The sequence below is a fragment of the Aspergillus japonicus genome, assembly GCF_003184785.1.
Source record: "Aspergillus japonicus CBS 114.51 unplaced genomic scaffold BO86scaffold_4, whole genome shotgun sequence".
Classification (NCBI taxonomy): Eukaryota; Fungi; Ascomycota; class Eurotiomycetes; order Eurotiales; family Aspergillaceae; genus Aspergillus; species Aspergillus japonicus.
Genome location: NW_020291641.1, coordinates 817,862 through 840,968, shown reverse-complemented (window position 1 = coordinate 840,968; position 23,107 = coordinate 817,862). Strand labels below are relative to the sequence as shown.

Genomic DNA, 23,107 nt, shown 5'->3' with positions numbered 1-23,107 from the left:
GAAGCAAACTTTGTTTAGCTTTTCCTCAAAAACCATTTCTCTGCCTTCTCAACATTTGGGAACGAGATTGAACAGCATCGAACTTCACTTTTACCTCTTAAATTGAGCAGAGGACTTGGAGCTGTACTCAGAACCCGGAATTGAGGGAACATCAGGTGCAGTACTCACTACGCAGGATTCAGAGTCGAGTCATCCAGGTACTGTACAGCGCTCACCCCCAGATTAACTAAATCGAATACATATACGAACTAACATAACGATTTAGGCGTCAACCAAGCCACCAACATACGCAACCTCCCCCCCACAACAGCCATGTTGTTCGCTCGCATCGTGCACTTTCTCACCCAGGCGTCTACGCTTCGCCGTTGCCCCCAGCCTCAACCCTGCGAGAGTCTCACTCTCCAAGCCAGCAGCATCCCCGGCATCGAGATCCTCTCTCTCACCAGCCACGAAGTCCACGACTACCAGTCCCCTTACACCCAAGGCCAGAAGCTCGACTTCTGCGACGTGACGGTCACCCTCACCCACCCCAACGAATCCGACCTGGTCCAGCTCTCCGTCTGGCTGCCCTTCTCCCCCGCGTGGAATGGCCGCTTCCTGGCGACGGGCGGCGGCGGCCTGGCAACCGGATACATCGGGTACACGCAGCCCGCGGCCGTGATCCAGGGCTACGCTGCCGCGGCCACGGAGGGCGGATTAACGCTGAACAACACCATTGACCCGCAGACGGGGCAGTGGGGGCTACGTCCGGACGGCACGATCAACACCGCGCTGCTGACCAATTACGCCCACCGCTCCGTCCACGATCTCGCCCTGCTGGGCAAAGCCCTCACCACCGCGTTCTACGGCACCGCGCCGCGCTTCTCCTACTGGACCGGCTGCTCCACGGGCGGACGCCAGGGGTTCGTCGCCGCCGCGCTGTACCCCGAGGACTACGATGGGATCCTGGCCGCGAGCCCCGGCATCGACCTGCCCGAGATGTTCGCGTGGCTGTTCTGGCCGCCGGCGCTGATGCTGAACGCCTCGGCCCCGCCGCCCCCGCAGTGCGTGTTCTCCATGTTTCAGCGGAGCATCATCGAGGCGTGCGACGGGCTCGACGGGGCGGAGGACGGGCTGATCTCCGGCTGGGGCCACTGTCCCTTCGACGCGAGTGTGCTGGTGAACACAACGATTCCCTGCACGGAGACCAACACGACCATCGCAATCACCGAGCAGCATGCCGGCCTCGTGCAGGCCATCCTGGACGGCCCCGTCGACCCGGCCACCGGCGACATTCTCTGGTACGGCCTCCCGCCCGGGGCATCCTTCCGCGGCACCGCCGATACCATCACCACTCCATTCCCGATCAACACCACCACCACCACCGACGGGTCCCACCCCACAACAACGCGGATCAACCCCTTCCTCCCCGCCGTCAGCTGGCTGCGCAGCTTCCTCCTCAAGAACCCCACCTACAACGTCTCCACGCTCACCATCCCCCAGTTCTTCGACGCGGTGCACGCCTCGCGCGAGCGGTTCGGGGATCTCCTGTCCAAAGAGCAGCTCGGGCTTGAGGGCTTCCAGCAGGCGGGCGGGAAGCTGCTGGCGTGGCACGGGCTGGCGGACGAGATCGTGCCGCCGGCGGGGACGGTCAAGTACCGGGAGACGGTGGGGGAGGGGTTTGGCGAGCACAATATCGAGGTGGAGGATTTCTTTCGACTATTTCTGGCCCCCGGGGCCGGCCACTGTGGCGGCAATCTGGGCGTCGGGTATGGGCCGGTGCCTGTGGATGCGTTGGGGGCGTTGGTGCGCTGGGTCGAGGATGCGGTCGAGCCGGAGACGTTGTTTGCCGAGGTCCGGGGGGGGTGGGAGGCGGGTTAGTCGCGAGTTGTGCTTGTGGCCGGGGGTGTTGCGTTGGGATGGGGAGGGGGGGTTGGATTTGGCGGGGAGTTTTGGGTGTGAGGAGTAGGTGGACGGTTGAGGGGAGGTGGTGCGAGGGGATTTTGGCGGGGTTGGGCGAGGGAGGTGTTGATACCAACCAGGTGGTGGTCTGAGGGTTAGCTGAGGGATGAGTGGCTGAGTGGCTGAGCAAGATATGGAGGGCATCTGTTTCTGTATGATGAAGATATTCGGCCTGGGTTCTATACCAAATAGCATACGCTTTTGGTTCAGCCGTCGATCAGATCCCTACCTAGTAAGCATGTTTAAGCTGCTTCACCAGTCAAGGGAAGAGACTCTTGCGAAGACAATGGATTTATTCTATTGGTCGAGCTGGTACACATATGGTGATCGGATCTGCTGCTGAGCTACAGACATGGGATGGGTCAGGTGAGCTGATGGTGGAGAGATATAGGATAGGGATAGGGATTGGGATTGGGATTGTGGGTGGTGGTAGATCGATGGGATCCATCGTTCCGTCTGTATCAGAAAGTGAATGCGGTGATCCTGCCTTTCTCTATGGTCTTTCTTATTTCCTGCCTGGATTTGCCACATACAACTTCTCCAATTGCTGGGTTGCACATGTTCTGCACCACAGTCAGTCAGCCCCCGATGGATATCTCTACATTCACCCTAACTTTCTGGTTCACGAACAAAGGCAGGATGCAATAAACAACGAGGGCGAGGTCCTATGTACTGCACGCAGAGCTCTAGAGTCTGGCAATCGGAACACCACAGTAAGCTATAAGATGTCTGGGGATGGTGTTTGACGTAGACCGCACTCCTGTCTTGGGCAACATCTCCCACAAAAACTTGTGCAGGGTCATTCCGGGGGTCTCCGGCTCCAGCTTACAGACGTTGGACAAAGAACGACTGCTGACAGGGTCCACAGCTGGAAGTTAAATGTATGCAAGCGGAAGCAAGACCGTCACAGTACGCATGGATCATCTTTTTAACTCTATTCCAGCGATGCTGACATATGAGCAGAAAGGGTTGCTGCGGGGCATAAATGCTGATGCGGGGCAATCCGCACGCTAACCCGCAGACCCATGGACAACGCCTGAGATACGATATGCTCCTCCCGTCAGCTTACGCCAACCCATGGATGCGTCGCAGCCACTGTCTCATCATTGGTACCCTTATCATCGCAGAGAATAAATATAAAGGTGACAGCGATCGCCATCCAGTAACCCGTCGCTTGGATAGTACTTTGGACTAACAAGCAAGTCTCATCATGGATCCTGAACTCCCCAAAGTCTGCTTTGACCTTGTTATCGTCGGAGCAGGAGTTGCTGGTAATCCCCCTCCCAGATAATCAGGGAACCTCTGGAGTAACTCAGTCACAGGTTGCGTCCTCGCGAGCCGCATCTCGCATGCACGCCCCCACCTCCGCATCCTCCTCCTCGAGGCCGGGGTCGACAAGGACGACCGCGTGCTCCCCACCCTGGGCATCATGGGGGGCTTCGACTCGACCCTCGAGTGGAACTACCGGTCGGTGCCCCAGGCCCGGGGCTTTGGAGGCGAAGTCGTCAACCTCACGTCCGGCAAGATCGTGGGCGGCGGCTCCGCGGTGAATTATCAGACCTTCACGCGCGGGCCGGCGGTGGATTAGTACATAACCCCCTTCCCCCTCCCTCTACACAGTTCCCACGGACTGCATACTAACTCCAGGAACGGGGTAGTGACCAATGGGCAGAGCTCGTGCAGGACCCGCGGTGGTCGTGGAGCAGTCTTCTGCCGTACTTCAAAAAGTCGGAGACCTGGTTCCCCTCGGCAGATCTGCGGGAGCGAGGGCTTCCGACCGCCGATGCGCATGGGCAGGATGGTCCGATCAAGGTCTGTTCGTGACTGATGGAGCGCAACTCGAAGATATGGTGGATAATGCTGATCGGCACCAGGTCAGCCATGCCACGAACAGCGGCAGGCCCCGCAACTATCCCCTCCGCGAGAAGAGTCGACGGTTCCACGAGCTGCGCGGGTGCCAGCACGCGCTGGACATCAACGGGGGTCAGCCCGAGGGATACGCGGAGGCGTTCAACTCCACCTACGAGGGGCTGAGAAGCTATGCGGCCGGCTACGTGCTCGGGGCGAACGTTACGCTCTGGACTCAGTCTCTGGTGGAGAAGGTGGTCGTGGATGGGGGCGCGGCGAAAGGAGTGGTCGTCCTGCGGTCTGTGGGCGATGCGCATGAGCGCGTCTACGTCGAGGCAAGCAAAGAAGTCATTCTATCTGCGGGCGCGCAGAGCTCGCCTAAGATCCTGCTTCTGAGGTGGGGCCACCACTCTCACTGATCCTATGTCAAGGCCAGGAGGTATCATACGATACAAGTTAGGGCATGCTGACGGGAGGTACTGTACGTGTAGCGGTATCGGCCCGGCCGCGGAGCTGGCCGCGCACCAGATCCGGCCGGTCGTCGACCTCCCCGTCGGACGCAACTACGCCGACCACCCCGCCATCTTCACCTACTGGGCCATCGACCTCCCGAACGCGGTCCTGGGCGATGGCGAGATGCAGGGGCCCGACCTCGACTGGACCGCCGGGCTGCCCTACGACTGGATCTCCTTTGCGCCTGCGGACCAGGCCACCCGTGAGCTGGCCAGACAAACCCTCCCGGCGGACCGGTACCAGCGCTACTCGGCTGAGGGCAAGCTGCAGGTCGAGGCGTTCACGGTGTAAGCTCTTTCAACCGACCTCCCCCCATCTCTACTGACGGTGATCACGTCACAGCTACACCTCCGTGGACACCTGCACCCGCACCCCCCTCGCACGCGGCTGGCCCGGCAAACGCGTCTTCAGCATCGCCCACATCCTCGTGGACCCGATCTCGCGTGGCACCGTCACCCTGCGCTCCGCCGACCCGGCCGAGCCGCCCATCCTGGACCCCAACCTGCTCGCCTCGCCCGTCGACCGCTCTGCGCTGTACGAGTGCGTGCGGAGCTGTGCGCGCGCGATCCAGGAGGTCGAGGGGCTGCATGCCGTGGAATGGGGGGTCGAGGACGCCCTCTGCGGGGATTGGTCGGATGAAGCCATTGAGAGTCGCGCCCGGAAGATGGGATCGGGCACCGTCTTCCATCCGTCGGGGACTTGCGCGATGGGGCAGGTGGTCGATGGGGATTGCCGGGTGCTGGGGGTCGAGGGGCTGCGGGTGGTTGATGCGGGGGTCATCCCGATTCCGCTGGCGGCGCATTACCAGGCGCCTATGTATGGGGTTGCGGAGCAGGTAGGTGGCTTTGTCTTGGTGTCGTGGTGGTGTTGACTGACTGGTGCTAGGCTGCTGAGCTGATTCTGGGGGATGTGTGAGGGATATGAGGTTCGATGGAGGAGAAAATAGGGAGACGGGTAGAGGATCAATTGAGGGCATATATAGTAGATCTAAGAAGCCAAGCAGTGAATTGAATAATCGGTTGTATCTGGTGTGTTTCACTGCGAAGGGAGAAAGAAAAAGAGAAGAAAAAGGAAAAAAGAAACGACCGAGACGCGACTCGAACGCGCAACCACTGCCACATCCTCAACCGGAAGGCAGCGCGCTACCATTGCGCCACCCGGCCATTGTTGAAGACTGTTGTCACTACGACGTATTCTATACTAATAGCATAATTACGAGCAGCGAGAATTCTACCTCAACTCCCTACCCCAACAGTGCACCAACACGGGCAGTGATGGTTTCTTGGGGCTTTTATTCGAAGATTCTGTATCATCCTCACAGTTCTATGGTGCTTAGTCTCCGTATTCAGGCTGAATTGCCCGACCCACGTGGAGGATCTCACGATATCGAGAAGCGTGACAACCGCATAGGGCATACCGGGACGGGAATATATTTCCAATGACAGCCCAACACAAAAAGACCACAACGGATGACGAAGGTGGCTTCCTCACCACTCAGCCTCAATCAAAAGCCCAAGCATGCTAAGCGACCGAGAAGTACGGACCCCCCCCCCCCGGTGGAGACCATTCTCTCCGGATTCCCCAGAAACAGTGGGGAACTGCCACTCTATCCGGCAAGTATCGTCACTTTCCCCCAAACCCTTCACGAAATTTTCCGATCCGATTCGACTGCAGCCAACAGCCTCTCACCCTGCCCAAATTGTTCGGCCTGTTTGCCGACGGGTCCACTGTCTATACCAGCGCTGACCTTGGCTGCAGGCTGCGATGACGGTGTGGTTGCAGATGAGGAAAGTCATCCGAGCAGAGATTGGACTTGAATGCTACCTTTCGCCCGGAATAGGGCTCTTGACGAGCAATTCTCTGCGCGATATAGACAATGCCCTTCAAACAACAGTTGAGGCTTCACTGTTCCACCGATCAAGCCATGTCGGCAATGCTTCGCCCCACGCAAGTATTCAGATCTGAAATCCCGCCGACATGAAGCTATAAAATGCCGGACAACCCTCGAGTCAAGGTTGAAGACCAAACCAAGGCCACAGCATGACGCGCTCTCATCTCGGCGCACTGGGCGTCCTTGCGACCTCCTTGTCTCTGGGACAAGCTCGCTCCACCTGGTCTTTGGGGAATGGATTCGAACTCGCCTGGCAGTCCGACCTGCACCAGGTCTCCATCCTCCAACACAACCAGACCGTCCTCAACACCGTGCCCGGCCAAAGCTTCCTCAGTGCTAGCGCTGGGAAAGATCAGATTGTCGACTCGAGTGGGAATTTCAAGATCACCAATGTCGACCAGGGCCGCTGTCAGGGCCAGAACATTACCGATGTCGCGCGGTCGACTCAATCGGACAGTCTGGGCCACGGAGTGACGGTGCAAGGCTACCTGCTCAACTGCAGCAACCAAGACATCGCATACTCGAGCAGCTTCTGGGTTCCAGCTAATCTGTCCGATCGGGTCGCCTTCGAAGTGACCATGGATGCAGGCCGCGATGCCAGCGCGCCGATGGAGCGACTCTACCTCACCTTCGGCTCACACCCCTCGGAGGACTTCTATGGCTTGGGAGCCCAGGCCTCCTTTGCCTCGATGAAGAACCAGACCATCCCAATCTTCTCCCGTGAGCAGGGGGTCGGCCGCGGCGACCAGCCCTACACGGCCATCGAGGACTCGCAGAGTTTCTTCAGCGGAGGCGACCGCTACACCACCTACACTTCGATTCCGCAGTACATCAGCTCTGACGGCCACGTCTTCTACCTGTTGGAAGATGACAGCGCGTACGCGGCCTTTGACTTCCGCAACCCCGACAGCGTCACCGTTCGCTACGACGCCCTCACCGTGCATGGACACTTCATGAAGGCGGACAGCATGCTGGAGGGCATCACCATGCTCACCGAATACACGGGGCGGATGCCCTCGTTGCCCGACTGGGTGGACCAGGGCGCTGTCCTGGGCATCCAAGGCGGCCAGGACAAAGTGAACCGCATCGTCGAAGAAGGGCTCCAGCACGACTGCCCCATCGCGGCGGTCTGGCTGCAAGACTGGTAAGTCTACCTCGCGAGCCCATATAACCATTCCACCCCTCCACTAACAACACTCCCTTCATCCCAGGTCCGGCACGCACCTCCAATCCGCGCCCTACGGCCAGATCAACATCTCGCGCCTGTGGTGGAACTGGGAACCAGACACGAGCCTGTACCCGACGTGGAGCGAGTTCGTGCAGGACCTGCGCAGCGAGCACAACGTGCGCACCCTCGCCTACGTCAACCCCTTCCTGGCCAACGTGAGCAGCAAATCCGACGGCTACCGCCGCAACCTCTTCCTCGAAGCCACCCAACACCATTACACCGTGCAAAACACGACGACCAACACGACGGCCATCATCTCCAGCGGCAAGGGCATCGACGCAGGCATCCTGGACCTGACCAACCCGGCCACGCGGCAGTGGTTCGCCGCCGTGCTGCGTGACCAGGTCTGGAGCGCCAACATCTCCGGCTGCATGTGGGATTTCGGCGAGTACACGCCGATCACGTCCGACACGCGCCTCGCCCATCTGGCCCCCGGCGAGGACGCATTCCGCTACCACAACCGCTACCCGCGCGACTGGGCGGCCTTCCAGCGCGCGGTGGCGGCCACCACGCCCCTCGCCGCGGAGATGGTCACCTTCCACCGGTCGGCCTCCATGGGCGCCAACCGCCACATGAACCTCTTCTGGGCGGGCGACCAGGCCATCACCTGGACCCGCAACGACGGCATCAAGTCCGCCGTCACGATCCTGGGCCAGATGGGCATCTCGGGCTACGCGCACAGCCACTCGGATATCGGCGGGTACACCACCATCTTCGAGCCCCCGCACGCATCCAACTCCTCGGGTGCGATCTCCCGGTCCCCGGAGCTGCTGGGCCGATGGGGCGAACTCGCCGCCGTCAGCAGCGCGTTCTTCCGGTCCCACGAGGGCAACGTCCCCCAGGTCAACGCGCAGTTCTACAGCAATGCCTCCACCTATGCGTATTTTGCGTACAACGCAAGGATGTTCAAGGCGCTGGGTCCCTACCGCAGACGTGTGCTGCGGACGGAGTCCGAGACGAAGGGGTGGCCGCTGCTGAGGATGCCGGTGCTGTATCACCCGGAGGATGCGCGGGCGCGGCAGATCAGCTACGAGAGTTTCTTTCTGGGGAGGGATCTGTATGTGGCGCCCGTGCTGGATGAGGGGCAGCGCGAGGTGGAGGTGTATTTGCCCGGAGGGGAGGCCCGTCGCTCGTATCTGCATGTGTGGTCTGGGGTCAGGTACCCGGCGGGCCAGACGGTGACGGTGCAGGCGCCGTTGGGCAAGCCGGCGGTGTTTGTGGTCGATGGGGCCAGTAGTCCTGAGTTGGATGTGTTTTGGGAGTTTGTGAGGAGGGAGAATGGGACGGTGCTGGGGGTTTGATTAGGTTGACTTGCTGGAGAAGGAGGTGCTGTACTGTATGATAGGTAGATGGGGGGTGTTCTGGACTGAGTGGTCGAATTGGACTGTAGGTTAGGCATGTTAGGGCTTTCTTCACCGCTGCCCATTTATCGCCACAATGGATGGGGGATTGAGCATGCGGTTTTGTCGATGGAACTCATTCTTATTCCTGTTCCGACTTAATTTCCATATGTCAACGTTTCTTTGTATCATTTTGCAAGTATCGTATTCAACTGATTGAGTAGGGACTCGCATTGTTGGATGTATTATGGAAGTCACTTCCGACTATTCCACCTAAGACGTCATCACTAACATGCTAGCACATAACTTCGAGGTCAGGCCTACTTATAGCTCAAGCGAAAGAAGTAAGAATAGAACAAATGCTACTCCGTACCACGGCCTGGAATCCTTTTGACTGCCGCTGAGCAGGAGTAAAGTCGCATCTAAGGGGGCCACTCGCCATGGAGGCGGAGGGTGGGGTCACTGGGGTGTGACCTGTTCTAGACCCCCGACAAACGCTTCAATGCGGTCATAGTGCATTGCCATCGCATGGCACTGGGCATCTGGAGACTTTGTAACCAACCAGTCCTGCTCTCCAGCCTCGTGGATCTATCAACAAATGTCCGCTAAGTCAATCCGTCCAATGAGAGACGGCCACATACAAGAGCCAGACTAGTAAGTTAATCGATACGATACTAGCCCCAAACACATCATATCAGCTCTATCCAAAGCCGGTCTCGTAGCGAAGACATTCTCTAGACTCCTCCAGGACAAACTGGTACAGTACCCAGAACCTAGCCAAGTTGACTAGGACAATGCCGGTAAAACCCGCGAAGCTAACCCCACATCTTGTTATTAGTGAAGCCAATGCTCCGAATTCCTGGTCCCATCTATCTTACTAAAAACTGTTTGCTCCGCTGGCTCAAATGATGCCCCCCGACCAGCCCGATGAGACATGGATCGACGTAGATGACTCTCACCCCGAGGACTACCCTAGCGATAGCCACTCCTTTACTACCTCCCTCGCCTCCTCCGTCCAAGACTACAGTTTCGAGAACGGCCGCCGCTACCATGCCTACCGGGAAGGCGAATACCCCTTCCCCAACGATGAAGCCGAGCAGGACCGCCTCGACATGGTGCACTACATCTTCCGCATGGCCTTGCAGGGGAAGCTCTACCAAGCACCGTTGCGCGGCCCCATTCGCCGCATCCTCGACCTCGGCACGGGCACGGGGATCTGGGCCATCGAGATCGCCGACGAGATGCCGCAGGCCCGCGTGCTGGGGAATGATCTGAGCCCGATCCAACCTACCTGGTTCGCTGCCGACGCCGCCGCACTGCTAGAATCCTTGTGTATTTGTGTATTAACCAAGCCGATGTGCCCTTCATATCCAGTGTCCCCCCCAACCTAGACTTCATCATCGACGACATCGAAGCCCCCTGGCCCTACTCCCCCGCCGAGGCGCTCGACTTCATTCACCAGCGCAACATGGTTGGCTCCATCGCCGACTGGAACGGTCTCTTCGCCCAGGCGCACCAGCACCTCGTGCCCGGCGGATACTACGAGATCCAAGAGTTCCGGGTCGACTTCCAGTCCCAGGCGCGAGGCGGGCCCACTCTGGCCGAGACCTCCAGCATCGCGCGGTGGCAGCGGTCCCTTCAAGAGGCGTCGAGCCGCTTCGGCAAGCCCATCAACGTCGTGCACACGCTGGCCGACACGCTGCGCCGCAACGCCTTCGTCGACGTCACCGAGGAGATTATCAAGATCCCTATTGGCGCGTGGGCCCGCGACCCCAAGCTCAAGCGGCTCGGGGTGCTCATGCAGGGCCACGCGATCGACTCGGTCGAGCCCCTGACCATGGCGCTTTTTACGCGGGTGCTGGGCTGGTCGGAGGCTGAGTGTCGCGCGCTGATCGCCGAGGTGCAGGCGGAGTTCTCGGCCAGTCCGGAGCGGCGGCAGTTGTTTGTCGAGTTGCATGTCATTCATGGACGGACGCCGTGTTCGGGGGTGTGATGCTGCGGGGACTGTGGTTGTAGCCAGGGGATCCTTTGCTGAATTGCGGTTGTGTGGCGACGGTCCTGTCAAGGGTGGTCTCACCCTGGTGTGAGACGCATGGTGATTTAGCCTGTTGTCGATGTCCCAGACAATGCAGGGCCTACAGGCTGATTTCGCGCGGGGTGAAGCGGGGTGATTGCTGCAGGTGCCTTCTTGGCATCGCTATACACGTATGGAATTGGTTCTCCGCATCAATCAGCAATTATCCATGGGATAATCGTTGCAACGCCCTACCTAGTAGACTAGCTGTTGGCAGTCATCCACCGAGGGCTGTACCCTCCCTCCCTGCTCTCGCCAACTGGCGTATACACATCCCAGACCTCAAGCATCCACAAACACCCCAGCATCAATCTCCTGCGCCACCGGCACATACGTCCAATCACTCCAATACGACGGCGTCTCCCCAGGCCCCCCATTGCCCGTCGCATACACCCCCAACAGCGTCCCTAGACAACAATTAGCCCAACCCCACCCCCACATCACCAGAGACAAGTAACAACTCACCCGTAAACGGCCCACTCCCCCCACTCAGGATCTCCGCACTCGCCCTGCCCAGCACGATCTCGCTCCCCAAGTTCCCCACCAGCGCCGCAGACAGCACATACCCAGCATCATCCGGTGCGCGCACCCGCAGCACAATCCCCCGACCATACCACGCGACCGGAACCGCAGCGACGACCGTCGCAGGAGCAATCAGATCCGGCCGGCCGGACGCTTCCACCCGCAACCGCAAATGCGGCGCCAGCCTCCCGTGGGGATCACGCAGAAGCACCACGCCCAGATCGACGTGTTGGGTCTGGGTCAGGAAGACGGATATGCCAGCTTCTTCTGCCTCGACGCTGGGGTGGAAGTGGAGCGTCACCGCGTACTCGAAGACCGTGCTCGTTTGTATGCGGCCGAGGAAGGCGAGTTCGTCTTGTCCGGGGGTGAATGATGCGTTGCCGGTCAGGTTCGCCCACGACGGGGTGATGCGCAGCGTGTGCGGATGGCCTGGTGGCGAGATTGTGAACCGCGACCGGGCCTGGATCGGGGGCCGCCACGTCTGTACGGTCCGGGGCAGGACGGACCCCGGCGCGAAGTCCAGTTTCTCGCTCTCGTCCACAAAGGCACCCTGGCCTTGCACGGCTCGTGAGGGAGGAGGTAGCGGTCCGCGCATCGCGCCCCGGACCGGTTGGAGCTGCGGCCAGGCGCCCTCCTCCCACTGCGCGGGGTAGAGTACCGTCTCGCGCCCCATGGGGTAGAGCTCCCACGCGGGTCCGGATCGCGTGGCCAGTGCCACCCCCCACCAGTTCCCGGTTTGGTCCTGGAAGAGGTCCGCGTGGCCGACGGTCTGGAAGTACTCGCTGGTGTTCCTGTTGGTGAGGATCGGGTTGGCGGGACAGGGCTCGTACGGTCCCGTGACGCTCTTGGACCGCGCGATGGAGACTTGGTGGCTCGTGCCGGTGCCGCCCTCGGCGATGAGCAGGTAGTACCATCCGTCCTTGCGGTAGAGGTGGGGTCCCTCGGGCCAGATGTTCTCCGTGCCGTTCCAGAGGTAGGTCCAGGACGTGGCCGTCCAGTCGGGGAGGGTGACGGGGGACTGGAAGATGAGCGGCGTGGTGGAGTGGTTGTACCCCGCGATGGTGAGGTAGAGTCGGTCGTTGTCGGCGGCGTCCCAGAACAGGTCCGGGTCGTAGCCGGAGAGGGTCGTGGTGACGGTGATCGGCTCGCTCCAGGCCGCGTCTGTGTAGGGGTCTGTGGTGGCGAAGACGAGGAATTCGCTGCCGTTGGGCACGGCGGCCGAGATCAGCGCCGTGGTCAGGTAGAGCGTGCCTTTGTGGAAGCGCAGGGTCGAGGCGTAGATCCCCTCGGACTGGCCGGTGGCGTTGCGTAGGAATGGCGCCTGGGACGGGCGGGACAGTGCGTGGCTGACCAGCTTCCAGTGAATGAGGTCCTTGCTGGCGTAGATGGGGATCCCCGGGAAGGCGAGGAAGGTCGAGGTCGTGCAGAAGAAGGTCTCATCCCAGGCGGCGATGAAGGCGCAGCTCGGGTCGGAATGCCATCCTGGGAGGATCGGGTTGGCGTAGTTGGTCTGGCGGGTTGCGGCGACGAGGTGGAAGAGTAGCGCATCCACTAAATAAATTAGAAACTGCATTCTGTTGTTCGGGGGTCTGAGATGGTCGAGGTGGGTAATGTAGTAGAGCTGGGCTGTTTAAGTATCTACTGATTTAGCCTGAACTCGTGCATGTTGGCAGGGATTGACAAGTAGACATGACACACTGTGACGATCGCTGAAGACGATTTAGGCTTAATTTGGAGAGGTTTGAGGATAGAAGACTGTCGAGGATACTACATAGAACATGCGCCGGACATCCATGATACGTCGCAGACTTTACCTCACCCAACCCTAATCCAGCTCTTTTCCCCTTGCCCCGATCTCACTGGGGAATTCTGACCACAGCCCTCCCCGTAATGGCATCTTCCTCAAGATCTCGGATTATCTTCGCTGTCTCATCGAACCCATAACACTTCACCGCAGGCGTGATAACCCCCTGAGCAGCCAGCTGCAACAGCTCCGCCATCTGCTCCTCCGTCCCCACAGAGCTGCCAACAATGGAGATCCCTACCAGCACAGATCAGCCTCCTGGTCCGAGTACCAGCATACTGCCTTCAAGGGAAGCAACATACCTCTAGCCGCACACAGCGTCGCCGAAACCGGCAACTCGAAATCATTCCTCGGCAGCCCGACACACACCACCGTCCCCAGATTCCTGACCAAGTCCGCCGCCACCCTGAACGCGGACGGATCCCCTGGAACGACCACCGTGGCATGCGCCCCTTCCCCGTCCGTCAGCTCCCTCACGCGCGCCACCACATCCTCCGCCCGGAAATCCACAAACTCCGTCGCACCAGCCTCCATACTCAGCCGTCTCTTCTCCTCCCCAGAGTCCACCGCAAGGACCCTCCACCCCTTCACGCGGGCCGCGATCTGCACCCCCAGATGGCCCAGCCCGCCCCCGGACCCCGAAATCACCACCGAATCCCCAGGCCGCAGCACGCCGTCCAGCCGGTCCAACGCCCCAGCCATCGTCAGCCCTGCGCACAGCAACGGGGCGGCGATCTCGTCGGTCACGGTCTCTGGAATGGGGGTCAGGAACCGTGCGTCAGCGAGGACGTACTGCTGCAACGTGCCGGGGACGTGGCGGCTGGTGTTGCGCTGGTGCGGACAGTAGTGCGGGTGGCCGGACGTGCAGATGGAGCAGTGCGTGCAGGCGCTGTAGAGCCATTTCACCCCGACCCGGGAGGAGAGTAAGGACTGCGGGGCGAGGGAGCCGGTCTGGATGACGGTGCCGATGCCCTCGTGGCCGATGATGGGGTTGTAGTTGCCCCAGCCGGAGGTGGCGCGGATTTCGGAGTGACTGGATAGCCGTCAGTATCCGGGGGTGTTTTATATTCAACTGAATGGGGGGGGGGCGAGATGCAGAGGGGACGAGTAGACGGAGGAAACTTACCACAGACCGGTGCATGTCAGCTTGACGAGGACTTCGTGGTCCCCTGGTTGGGGAACAGGGAGATCATCGCGGTGGATGATCTGGTAGCTCGGGCCCGGGTTGACGACTACGGCGCCCTGCTGGGTAGTGGGGATGGGTACTGTCATTCTGACTATTGTTCAAGGAGTCTTTCAGTCAAGGAATGTGGCAGATGAAAGGGTTCAACTTATACGCTGTGAGGGGCGTCGATGGCGGTGACCCCGCGAGGAAATGTGGCTGCCAAGGATGCCGATTCTCACTCCCGAGATCATTCCATAACCGGAGGTTGCCGAAAGTCTATCGGGGGATGATATTGGGAGGATGACCACGAGTCATTCACTCCTATGAAGAGATGTCACTAAACCGGAATATGGGAGTAGATAGTTAGTGTTGGTGAGATGAGATACGGCCATATAACATCTTGATGCCCGATTGGCAAGGCATCAATCTAAATAAGCATAGCATCCACTGCAAGGTTATCGGCAAAGATAAAGAACTGGTTCTGCTCCCCAGCTAGGACATATCCTGGAACACGGACTCTTTCCTATGAGAGGTTCTCCCACGGCCAGTTTAACTAAGATGCTAGTTCCCAGACCGTGCAGGTAAGGTGATTGCAGCGCAGTGCTCCTAATGTAACCGGTCTGGTCAGATACGTAAAGAAGGTAGCATCTGCAGGCCCTTTCCCCCAATATTCTTAGTTACACACAGATATATCTAGCGCGACCAGAGTTTCAGAACCCGCCCGCAGCGGATCTCTGACGCCCGTGGAGGTGAAGATCGGATGTGACTTCTTTCTCTATGACTTCGTCAGCGATCGCGCCCGCGCAATAGTAAGTGAAGGATGAATAGCACTGACCATAGTTGACGATTTTTATTGTTGCTGATCTATCCGATTCTGCGACATGGAGTTTTGCTCTGCTTTATCAAAGATAAGCATCGGTCATTGGAGGAGGCCAAGGCAGAGAGACACGATGCTTTTGGCGGCGAGGTGGGTAGCGGCCATAACGCCTGGCTCAATTTCCCAGGCTGGAAGTCCATCTTGCTGCTTTTGTTGGTCGAAGGAGGTCATTTTTATCGCCAGAGGTGGATTAGCCTTCAATTCTGGAAGGTTCATTCTTGGAGCTTCGATCTTCTATCGTCTATATCAAGCGACGAATGGAAACTGGAACAAGCCAAGGACTTTTGGGTTGTTGATTATCAGTATCAAAGTATTGATGGAGATAAAACCAGCTATTTTGATGATGAAGGTGGTGATAAGAGATTCAGGTCGAACCATCGAGGAGCGAAGAATGGAAAGAAGAGTGGAAAGGAAAAGACCAACAGGGAAAGATTTGGCTCTTATGACAGGAAGATATAATCGGTGAGTACAATACAAGCTATTATACTCACACCTCAAGAATTGTCCAACATTCACAAGAAGATGTTCACTACTAAGGACTCGGGCAGTGTGAATACTCTGATTATTCACAGAGCTGCGCATATCCGCTCCCTAGATATTGGCCCAGACCTTAAGATCAGCGAGCATATAGATATATGCAATATTCTTGACATATGCAAGATTTTAACCGGCCCCCGGCTTATTCACCGCGGTTTGTGGCCCACCAGATGAAAAGAAGACGTATAGTACCTTGCAAATCGGCACCCAGCGGGCAAAAACGGGAGAAGAGTTCCGCTTGCAGTACATTATTGATCCATGAGACTATGAGAACTCCGCTCGGTGACTCAAAGCAACTCTACAGCCATTGTATCACTAGAACAATCAAGTGCCTGTATATCACGTAGATCATATACAATGACCGGAATTTTCCCGTCAATCATAACGCCCTGACTCCGCGCTCTGAGAACAGTGAACTCTATAAATACACCCACGGTGTTTTGTACCATCCTATGGCACAACTACAACCCCAACTCATCTGACTTCCCACGGGCAACCAACCAACCAACCAACCAACCAGCAAACCCAACGTACGCATCATGTCCACCCCACAAGACACCCACGGCGTCAGTGCTTTCTGGCGGGACACCGAACCGCCCACCTGCCGCATGCAAATCCTCTCCCTCATCGAGGACATTCCCTCCGCCACGGACCTCGTGGAGAATCCCCGCTTCCGCAACTTCATCTACGTCTGGATGCAGCGCGCGCGCGCCGACTCGCTCCCGCCCACCCGCCTGTACGGGATCATCATCTGCGGCGACCGGGTACGGCTGTACACTGAATTCCCCCGGGGCCACGAGCACCACGAGACCGGGATGCTGCAGTTTCAGTATCAGGGACGTGAGGTGTTCTCCTCACACAGGGACGAGGCGGTGTTCCGCGAGTTCATAGACGTGGTACAGGCACTGCGGTACGAGGACATAGAGCAGGGGCAGGTGGATCGGGCGTACGCAAAGATCCGGAGGGGGGAGCTGCCACCCCCGGAGGAACGGGCGACGCCGGCGAATCGAGGGCCCTGGACGATTCATAACACCTCGGACCCCGCAGGAGGCGGACGGGCATCATATCATGAATGTGACGTTAAGAGATCTGGATTATGCCGCCCCTGTGGTGTGGAAGGTGAATGTTACTGACAGGGGGAAGGTGATGTGGGGTCCTAAGCGCGGTAGACGCTGAGTAGATATGCAGGGGTTCCGATGGGCTAGAGTATAATACAAAGTAAACCAAATCTCGATTGACGGAGGTGCTTCTCCGTCTTCTTTGTTTTGTTGCCCAGTACTATCTCGTTGTTGTTGTGCCTTCGTCAGTAATTTTGTCGGTAACTTAGTCGATCCTGCTTGTTTGCTATCGCAAAGCGCCGAATCTGGCTACGGCCGTTAGGGTATCCAGTTTCATTGCCCCTCTCCCAGTATCAATTCAAGTGAATTCATCTTTCCCACTTCTAGTATCCGGCACAGGCTCAAATTTCTCATGGGTCTAAACAGCAGCAATAAGCTCAATCTCAACCTCTGCATCTAACGGAAGACTCGCCACGCGCACACACGTACGGCACTAGGACCCCCGATTGTTAACAATAAGCCCACGCAGCAACCCGACCACAACGATGAAAACGAGAGGAAAAGCTCACCGGCTTGCCATCGTACTCCCCAAAGACCCTCGAATACCCTTCGTTCACCTTGGCATAATGAGTCATACTGGAGATGAAGATCGTGACCTTGACGACTTTGCTCAGGTCGCTCCCGCCGGCGAGGAGAACCTGTTCCAGATTGCGCAAAGCTTGGACCTGCGTTGCGGGGTGCATTAGACCAATGATCAAGTCACTGCACTAGACAGCACGTACGGTTCGGTCAGCCACATCGCCTGGGACGAAGGTGTTGGTCTTGGGGTCGATGCCTAGACTACCGGAGCAATAGAGCATGCCGTTGGAGATGATGCCTTGCGACATCAACGGGCTCGGGGCAGGAGCGTGTTGGCTCAGGACGGGGATTTTGGTGGGGGACATGGTGAGCTGTCGGAGTGATTGATTTAAGTCAGAGTTGAGGAATCTTAGAGGATAGACGCCCATTTGGAACCCGCTGAGGCTATCATTTATGTGGAATGCGCGCGGGGGGTTGGCGTGGGATGAGTTTCTTTTTGCTGGATGGATAGCGGACTGATGAGGCAAGCCATCCCGGTGGAGGGCGAGCCAGCCCTATCCTAGTCCTGTTCGCTGTTCCTAGCAGGAGACACACGCATCCTTTCCAATTTGTGATATACTGAGCATTGCTTTAAGCCATGTCTCAGGCTGGTTTGGGGCTTCCTACGAACTGATATCGGATCCATGAGGTGCTTCAACTGGGAATGACAACTGGCGGGCTGCGACCGGCGAGATTCTTCAACGTTTGCAGGAGTGGGGCGGCATAGGATGGTACTGTACGGTAGATATGTCGATAACACCCACAATGGGTACAGTACGACCATTATATATCAAGTCTACCTCTCCAAGGACTTATCAATAGAGTGGGGTGCTATTGATGTGGTTGCAGAGACACCATGGACCGGTCGCACGGGGGCCGGGCCTTTAGGAAGGGCATGGCAAGACTTTCCCGCATAACCGCTGTCAGCTTCACTTCATCCTCCTCAACAGTGGGGTAGGCAGGCATATTCCTTCTTTTGCCAAGGCAATCTGGTCTTCAAGGCTCGAGTGATTGCGTTTCGCAAATCATCATACTCCCAGAAGCTACATTATGCGACCGCTGCATTTACTCTCAGCCAACGCAGCGCAACCTCAAAGCGCAATTTTCTACAGACAGTTTGGCCCTTCATGGCATTAAGAGGCCAGCAGTAGTCCAAGCCATCACAGAGATGAGCGACATGGTGAGAGAAGTCCCAGCAATATTGCGATCGACGAGTGACAATCTTACACTGGCCGCTGTCGCCTGTCCAGCCAACCCTCGAAGATCGGTGTCGCCTACCTGGCAATAGTTCATCATGAATTTAGAATCTCATTGCTCGTGATAAGGTCGCGAGTCTCGTATTCGAAATGAAGAGATCTCGGACTTGAGCATACGACTCGCTTGGATAGTGTGGTCGGGGCCAGCCGGGCCTTGACTGTAGAGTGATTAAAGCGTAGATAGGCTCCTTTGCAGTCTGATTAGGGTTAATTTAGAATGAAGTACCCTGGCTGCAAAAGCTCTCATCCGTGAAGGACCGACCTCCGTCTTGTTCTGACTAGCCCGGCCTCCGAAGCATCATAATCTCATTCTCTCGATAGTAGCCACCGATACTAGTTGAACCTGCGTTGGATTGTATTATAAATCATACACGTTATCGCCAAGTTGTGCCTGCAATCCCGACGGCCGATGGTGATAGCCGGACTAGTCTCCGACGGCTCAGGACGGTTGACACTCGGAGGCAATGTCCTTCTTCGACCGTATCAGGATCATTCGCACTCGGGCATAAGTGTTCTAAAGCCGAGTTAGACTCGCCCGAAGTCTGGGGGATTTGCGTCACTACGCAGACAGGCCGAGCATCTTGAGGTTTTAGACGTATTGAGGTGTCATGAGATGGGGGAGTGCGTGGACATGGAGAAGATGTCATCACCACCGCGGCATGATCTCTAGGCAACCACCAGTGAGGGACATGGGATTGGAAGAAGGACCCTCGGGGCTGGAGGAAAAGCCCAGTGACTGGCCTCTCTTGGCGGCGTGGGGCCTATTAACTGATACTATATAAGGTAGTGTATGTTGTATGTCGGAGGTCGGAGTTTCTGCCTCTTTCATCACCGATCCTCCCGCTATCTCTAAGTCTTCGAACTTCAAACAGTCTTCGACCCTGAATCCCGACGGTTTCCCGCAAACGGGCTCCCACCGAGGCGGGTCGGAGCGCAAATCCCTTCCTTTCTAGTGGGCTGGTGGGTTTGGGCCAGCCAGGTCCCTACCATAATTTCACTTCTTGGTTTGTCTCTTGCCCATTATTCGGGTGTTAACTGATCTTGCCCCGGTTTGCCCAGCCTTGCAGGTGGACCATTCGGGGAGGAGAGGGAAGAAAAAATCAAATCAAATGAAAATGAAAATAACAATAAGAGGCAAAAAGAGTAAGAGAAACGTCATCACTCTGTGACTGGCGGTGAAGTCATTCGTATCTCTGACATCTCTAACGTTGGAGCCATATCTCCCGGTTGGTGAGACACCTGATACACATGGCGATACTGCTAGCCAAGCCTCGCTTCGAGTGCTTCTCTCGCACTCTCTGCTAATCTCAGACATGTGGTAGCATTAAGCGATCCCACGACGGCAATGCCAGATTGCCCATTGATTAATACGAGCTGTTATCGTGACTGCCAAGGGCCAGCCAAGAAGGCTGATGCCTTGCCAAGTCGGAGATAGAAGGACGATCGTCATCCGCAACACACAAATCAAGAAATCCTGCCCCGGATGCTTGTCGATCTTGATCTGTGACAGTGAAGAGAAGGTCGGGGGTCGGAGGGAAGCCTTTCATGCCAAGCATGCACGTTCACCCTCGCCTTCGTGCACTGGCGGATGAATCCTAATCCTGCAATTCGAATTCGTGGGCTATGATGGGCTGCCTCCTCGATTAATGAGATGGGCTACGTCGTCAGCTCGAGCAGAAAGATTATTTGATGCCGCTCCGAGATACCTCCTTCTCGACGGCCACCACCGCTATATAAGGAGCGGGTCGTCTTCCCCTGGATACTCCTGACGATCTCTGCAAGTAACCTGTTCCCCCTCTCCCTCTTTCTCACTGCAAGGACAAAATGCGCCTTCCCAGTGCCGTTGCATTGACAGCCCTGGTGGCCGGGTCAGCCGCCGCCTCTGGTTGTCCCTATGCAGCACGCGCCAACAATGAGGCTGCTGCTGCTCCTGTTGGATGCCCCTATGCCAGACGTGCGGCCGCCGCTGCCGCTGCCGCTCAAGTCAAGGAGACTTCTGTCGAGACTCAGAGTGCAGCCATTGAGGGCAAGAAGGGTATATTCTACAGTAAGTGCTGCTGACAGTTCATCCTTCTGGTGGACCGAGCCACGCCGCTAATGCAACCTACCAGTGAACCGTATCGGACCTTCGGGCTCGCAGCTCTGGATCGCCAATGCGGACGGTACCAACGCAACCCAGCTTCTGGGCAACCAGACACATGCCTTTGACTACCATCCTTCCTGGTCCCAGGACGGCCAATGGATTGTCTTCACTAGCGAACGTCGCGGTGCGGGCCAGTCGGACCTGTACCGGGTGCACCCTGACGGCACTGGGCTCGAACTCCTTGTGGCGACGGACAGTGCTGAGGACATTGGTGTTCTATCACCCAATGGCAAACAGCTGGCCTACGTCTCGACGCAGGGCAACTACACCATGAACGTCTGGGTCAAGGATCTCAAGACAGGCGTTGCGCAGAACCTGACCGATACCGCTCTGACGCGTGCGGATAACACATATCCCACTGGTCACTTCCGGCCCTCGTGGTCTCCCAACGGCGACTGGCTGGTCTTCAGCTCGGACCGCAATACTGACTGGACCGGTCACAGCGAGGGTGTGGGATGGGAACACACCCAGAGCCTGGGCCTGTACGTGATCCGGCCTGACGGCACCGGCCTGCGGACGCTGGTGCGCCAGGATGGCTACTCCTTCGGTACTCCCCAGTGGTCGCGCGATGGAAAGCGGATCATCTACAACAACATGACCCGTGAGGCTACCTACGGCTCGCACGGGGTCGCTCAGCAGCAGGCCGCTGTCTCCGCTCAAATCTACAGCGTGGACTTTGCCACGGGCACTGACATTCAGCCCCACACCTCTGGCAGCTACCCCAAGGTCGGCCAGCACTACATCGGCAGTTCCTCCAACATTGGATACCTGGTCAAGGCCGGGCCCTATGAGGGAATCAACTACACTTCCCCCGATAAGACCCACAAGGCGTTCAACTCGACTAACATCCGCGATCCCTGGTGGTCCCCTGACGGATCCAAGATCGTTTATCAGACCTGGAACTGGGCCCAGCAGGCCGCCGGTCTGAAGCTCTGGAGCTTCGACGACGACTGGGAGTACCGATACATGGACGTCTTCCCCATGCACCACCCTTCGACCAACCGTCTGGCCTCCACCCAGAAAGTGCTGGGCAGCGCCAACGGTTCGCTGGTGACCTCCACTCCGCTGTACGCCGACGTGCACGAGGCCCTCGACTCGTACTCCGTGTACAGCGTCAGCAACGCGACCCAGGCCGAGTACCTGGCTGAGGGCCAAGCCGGTGCCTTCCAGCCCTCCTGGAGTCCCGACGGCGACGAGCTCGTTGTCGGCTTCGGCGCCTGGTTCACCTCGCGGGCGACCAACAATGCGACTCTGTTCCGTACCTTCACCAATGGCAGCTCCCACACCAACCTGACCGACGGCACCTTCAACGCAGGCTTCCCCTCCTGGTCCCCCGATGGATCGGCCATGGTCTACCGTAAGTGGAGCCTCGAAACCGCCGCCCCCGAGGGTCTGCACATCCTCAACTTCACCACCGGCGAGACCCGGCAGCTCACCCTGGGCTGGGACAACACCCCCGGCTGGTCTCCGGATGGTGAGCGCATCGTCTTCACCCGCAACAACAACTGGACGAGCTCCTACGGGGCCCGCTGGTACGCCGATCGCTTCGATATCTACACCATCCGGCCGGATGGCTCCGAGCTCACCCGCGTGACAGACAGTCTGTCCAACGATGCTCAGTAAGTGCCCCGCTCGTTCGAACAGCTCCTCCCGGGATGCAATGCTAATGTGATGACTTGTTAGTGCCGTCTGGTCTCAAGATGGCCGCATCATGTGGAGTACTGGTATGTACGGCTTCAAGGACGAGAGCGCCCTGTTCGACGACACCTTCCAGCCCTACGGCCAGATCATGGTCATGAACTACGACGGATCGAACAAGACCCTCGTCACGGACACGATCTGGGAGGACTCGATGCCGCTGTATATGCCCAATGAGTATCTTGAGTAGATGCGTTTTGGGTTTACTGTGTGTATAGAATTTAGTTAGTTTGTTAGCTTTGCTGAATAGAGCGATTACGAGATTCAATGACCATTCACCTTGTATTTCTAGCGGTAATAGCGATGCCTGGAGGTCGCTGACCTGGATTTTGGAGTGGTTATGGGTGCTCTGGGTGTGCCACATCTTTGTTCTGTGGTGGTTGATTTACGTTTTGTCTGGCTTGTATTGACTGTCCTCTTTCTCTCTTTCTCTTCTTCTAAGTATTGACTCTTACTTTATCCCTAATATAATCAACATTCTTCACTAGTGCCCTAACATATGGCACAGAAAGTGTATCAGGTAAGTGAGGGTGCGGTTCTGCGCGGTTGGGCAGGAAGAACGATCCGCATGACTTCATCAGCCCCTAATAGCAT

General features: G+C 57.6%; 9 protein-coding genes and 1 non-coding gene across 10 annotated transcripts; 6 read left to right on the top strand and 4 right to left on the bottom strand.

Annotated features, from left to right (window-relative positions):
• Positions 1 to 312: 312 nt before the first annotated feature.
• Positions 313 to 1,948, top strand: BO86DRAFT_415673 (tannase and feruloyl esterase; the record flags this gene model as incomplete). Its single annotated transcript, XM_025674922.1, has 2 exons — positions 313 to 1,823; positions 1,861 to 1,948. The coding sequence occupies 2 exons, from the start codon at positions 313 to 315 to the stop codon at positions 1,946 to 1,948; spliced, it is 1,599 nt and encodes a 532-aa protein (XP_025532096.1).
• Positions 1,949 to 2,977: 1,029 nt separating this feature from the next.
• BO86DRAFT_406577 (GMC family oxidoreductase) lies at positions 2,978 to 5,217 on the top strand (the record flags this gene model as incomplete). Its single annotated transcript, XM_025674201.1, has 7 exons — positions 2,978 to 3,212; positions 3,264 to 3,528; positions 3,600 to 3,753; positions 3,816 to 4,186; positions 4,281 to 4,589; positions 4,645 to 5,137; positions 5,188 to 5,217. Exons 1-7 carry the CDS (start codon positions 3,152 to 3,154, stop codon positions 5,215 to 5,217), a joined length of 1,683 nt encoding a protein of 560 aa, XP_025532095.1. The 5' UTR covers positions 2,978 to 3,151.
• A 167-nt stretch (positions 5,218 to 5,384) lies between these two features.
• BO86DRAFT_t38 lies at positions 5,385 to 5,465 on the bottom strand. Its single transcript has one exon. It is a non-coding gene; the product is annotated as a tRNA-Arg (tRNA).
• A 435-nt stretch (positions 5,466 to 5,900) lies between these two features.
• On the top strand, positions 5,901 to 9,034 carry BO86DRAFT_330387 (alpha-glucosidase). The gene is made up of 2 exons (XM_025668719.1): positions 5,901 to 7,337; positions 7,405 to 9,034. The coding sequence occupies exons 1-2, from the start codon at positions 6,343 to 6,345 to the stop codon at positions 8,720 to 8,722; spliced, it is 2,313 nt and encodes a 770-aa protein (XP_025532094.1). The 5' UTR covers positions 5,901 to 6,342; the 3' UTR covers positions 8,723 to 9,034.
• Positions 9,035 to 9,669: 635 nt separating this feature from the next.
• Positions 9,670 to 11,011, top strand: BO86DRAFT_406575 (class I SAM-dependent methyltransferase; the record flags this gene model as incomplete). The annotated part of the gene is made up of 2 exons (XM_025674200.1): positions 9,670 to 10,093; positions 10,153 to 11,011. 2 exons carry the CDS (start codon positions 9,670 to 9,672, stop codon positions 10,752 to 10,754), a joined length of 1,026 nt encoding a protein of 341 aa, XP_025532093.1. The 3' UTR covers positions 10,755 to 11,011.
• A 106-nt stretch (positions 11,012 to 11,117) lies between these two features.
• On the bottom strand, positions 11,118 to 13,059 carry BO86DRAFT_434832 (uncharacterized protein; the record flags this gene model as incomplete). The annotated part of the gene is made up of 2 exons (XM_025675921.1): positions 11,301 to 13,059; positions 11,118 to 11,242 (listed from the first exon to the last, which is right to left on the bottom strand). The coding sequence occupies exons 1-2, from the start codon at positions 12,928 to 12,930 to the stop codon at positions 11,118 to 11,120; spliced, it is 1,755 nt and encodes a 584-aa protein (XP_025532092.1). The 5' UTR covers positions 12,931 to 13,059.
• Positions 13,060 to 13,082: 23 nt separating this feature from the next.
• BO86DRAFT_330379 (zinc-dependent alcohol dehydrogenase) lies at positions 13,083 to 14,509 on the bottom strand. The gene is made up of 3 exons (XM_025668718.1): positions 14,288 to 14,509; positions 13,464 to 14,194; positions 13,083 to 13,398 (listed from the first exon to the last, which is right to left on the bottom strand). Exons 1-3 carry the CDS (start codon positions 14,431 to 14,433, stop codon positions 13,214 to 13,216), a joined length of 1,062 nt encoding a protein of 353 aa, XP_025532091.1. The 5' UTR covers positions 14,434 to 14,509; the 3' UTR covers positions 13,083 to 13,213.
• Positions 14,510 to 16,279: 1,770 nt separating this feature from the next.
• On the top strand, positions 16,280 to 16,873 carry BO86DRAFT_375725 (uncharacterized protein; the record flags this gene model as incomplete). The annotated part of the gene is made up of 1 exon (XM_025670494.1): positions 16,280 to 16,873. The coding sequence occupies one exon, from the start codon at positions 16,280 to 16,282 to the stop codon at positions 16,871 to 16,873; it is 594 nt and encodes a 197-aa protein (XP_025532090.1).
• A 343-nt stretch (positions 16,874 to 17,216) lies between these two features.
• BO86DRAFT_303289 (Endoribonuclease L-PSP) lies at positions 17,217 to 17,742 on the bottom strand (the record flags this gene model as incomplete). Its single annotated transcript, XM_025667571.1, has 3 exons — positions 17,217 to 17,291; positions 17,368 to 17,523; positions 17,581 to 17,742. The coding sequence occupies 3 exons, from the start codon at positions 17,740 to 17,742 to the stop codon at positions 17,217 to 17,219; spliced, it is 393 nt and encodes a 130-aa protein (XP_025532089.1).
• Positions 17,743 to 20,496: 2,754 nt separating this feature from the next.
• BO86DRAFT_303774 (tricorn protease N-terminal domain-containing protein) lies at positions 20,497 to 22,703 on the top strand (the record flags this gene model as incomplete). The annotated part of the gene is made up of 3 exons (XM_025667588.1): positions 20,497 to 20,719; positions 20,784 to 22,434; positions 22,499 to 22,703. 3 exons carry the CDS (start codon positions 20,497 to 20,499, stop codon positions 22,701 to 22,703), a joined length of 2,079 nt encoding a protein of 692 aa, XP_025532088.1.
• Between the last annotated feature and the right edge of the window lie 404 nt (positions 22,704 to 23,107).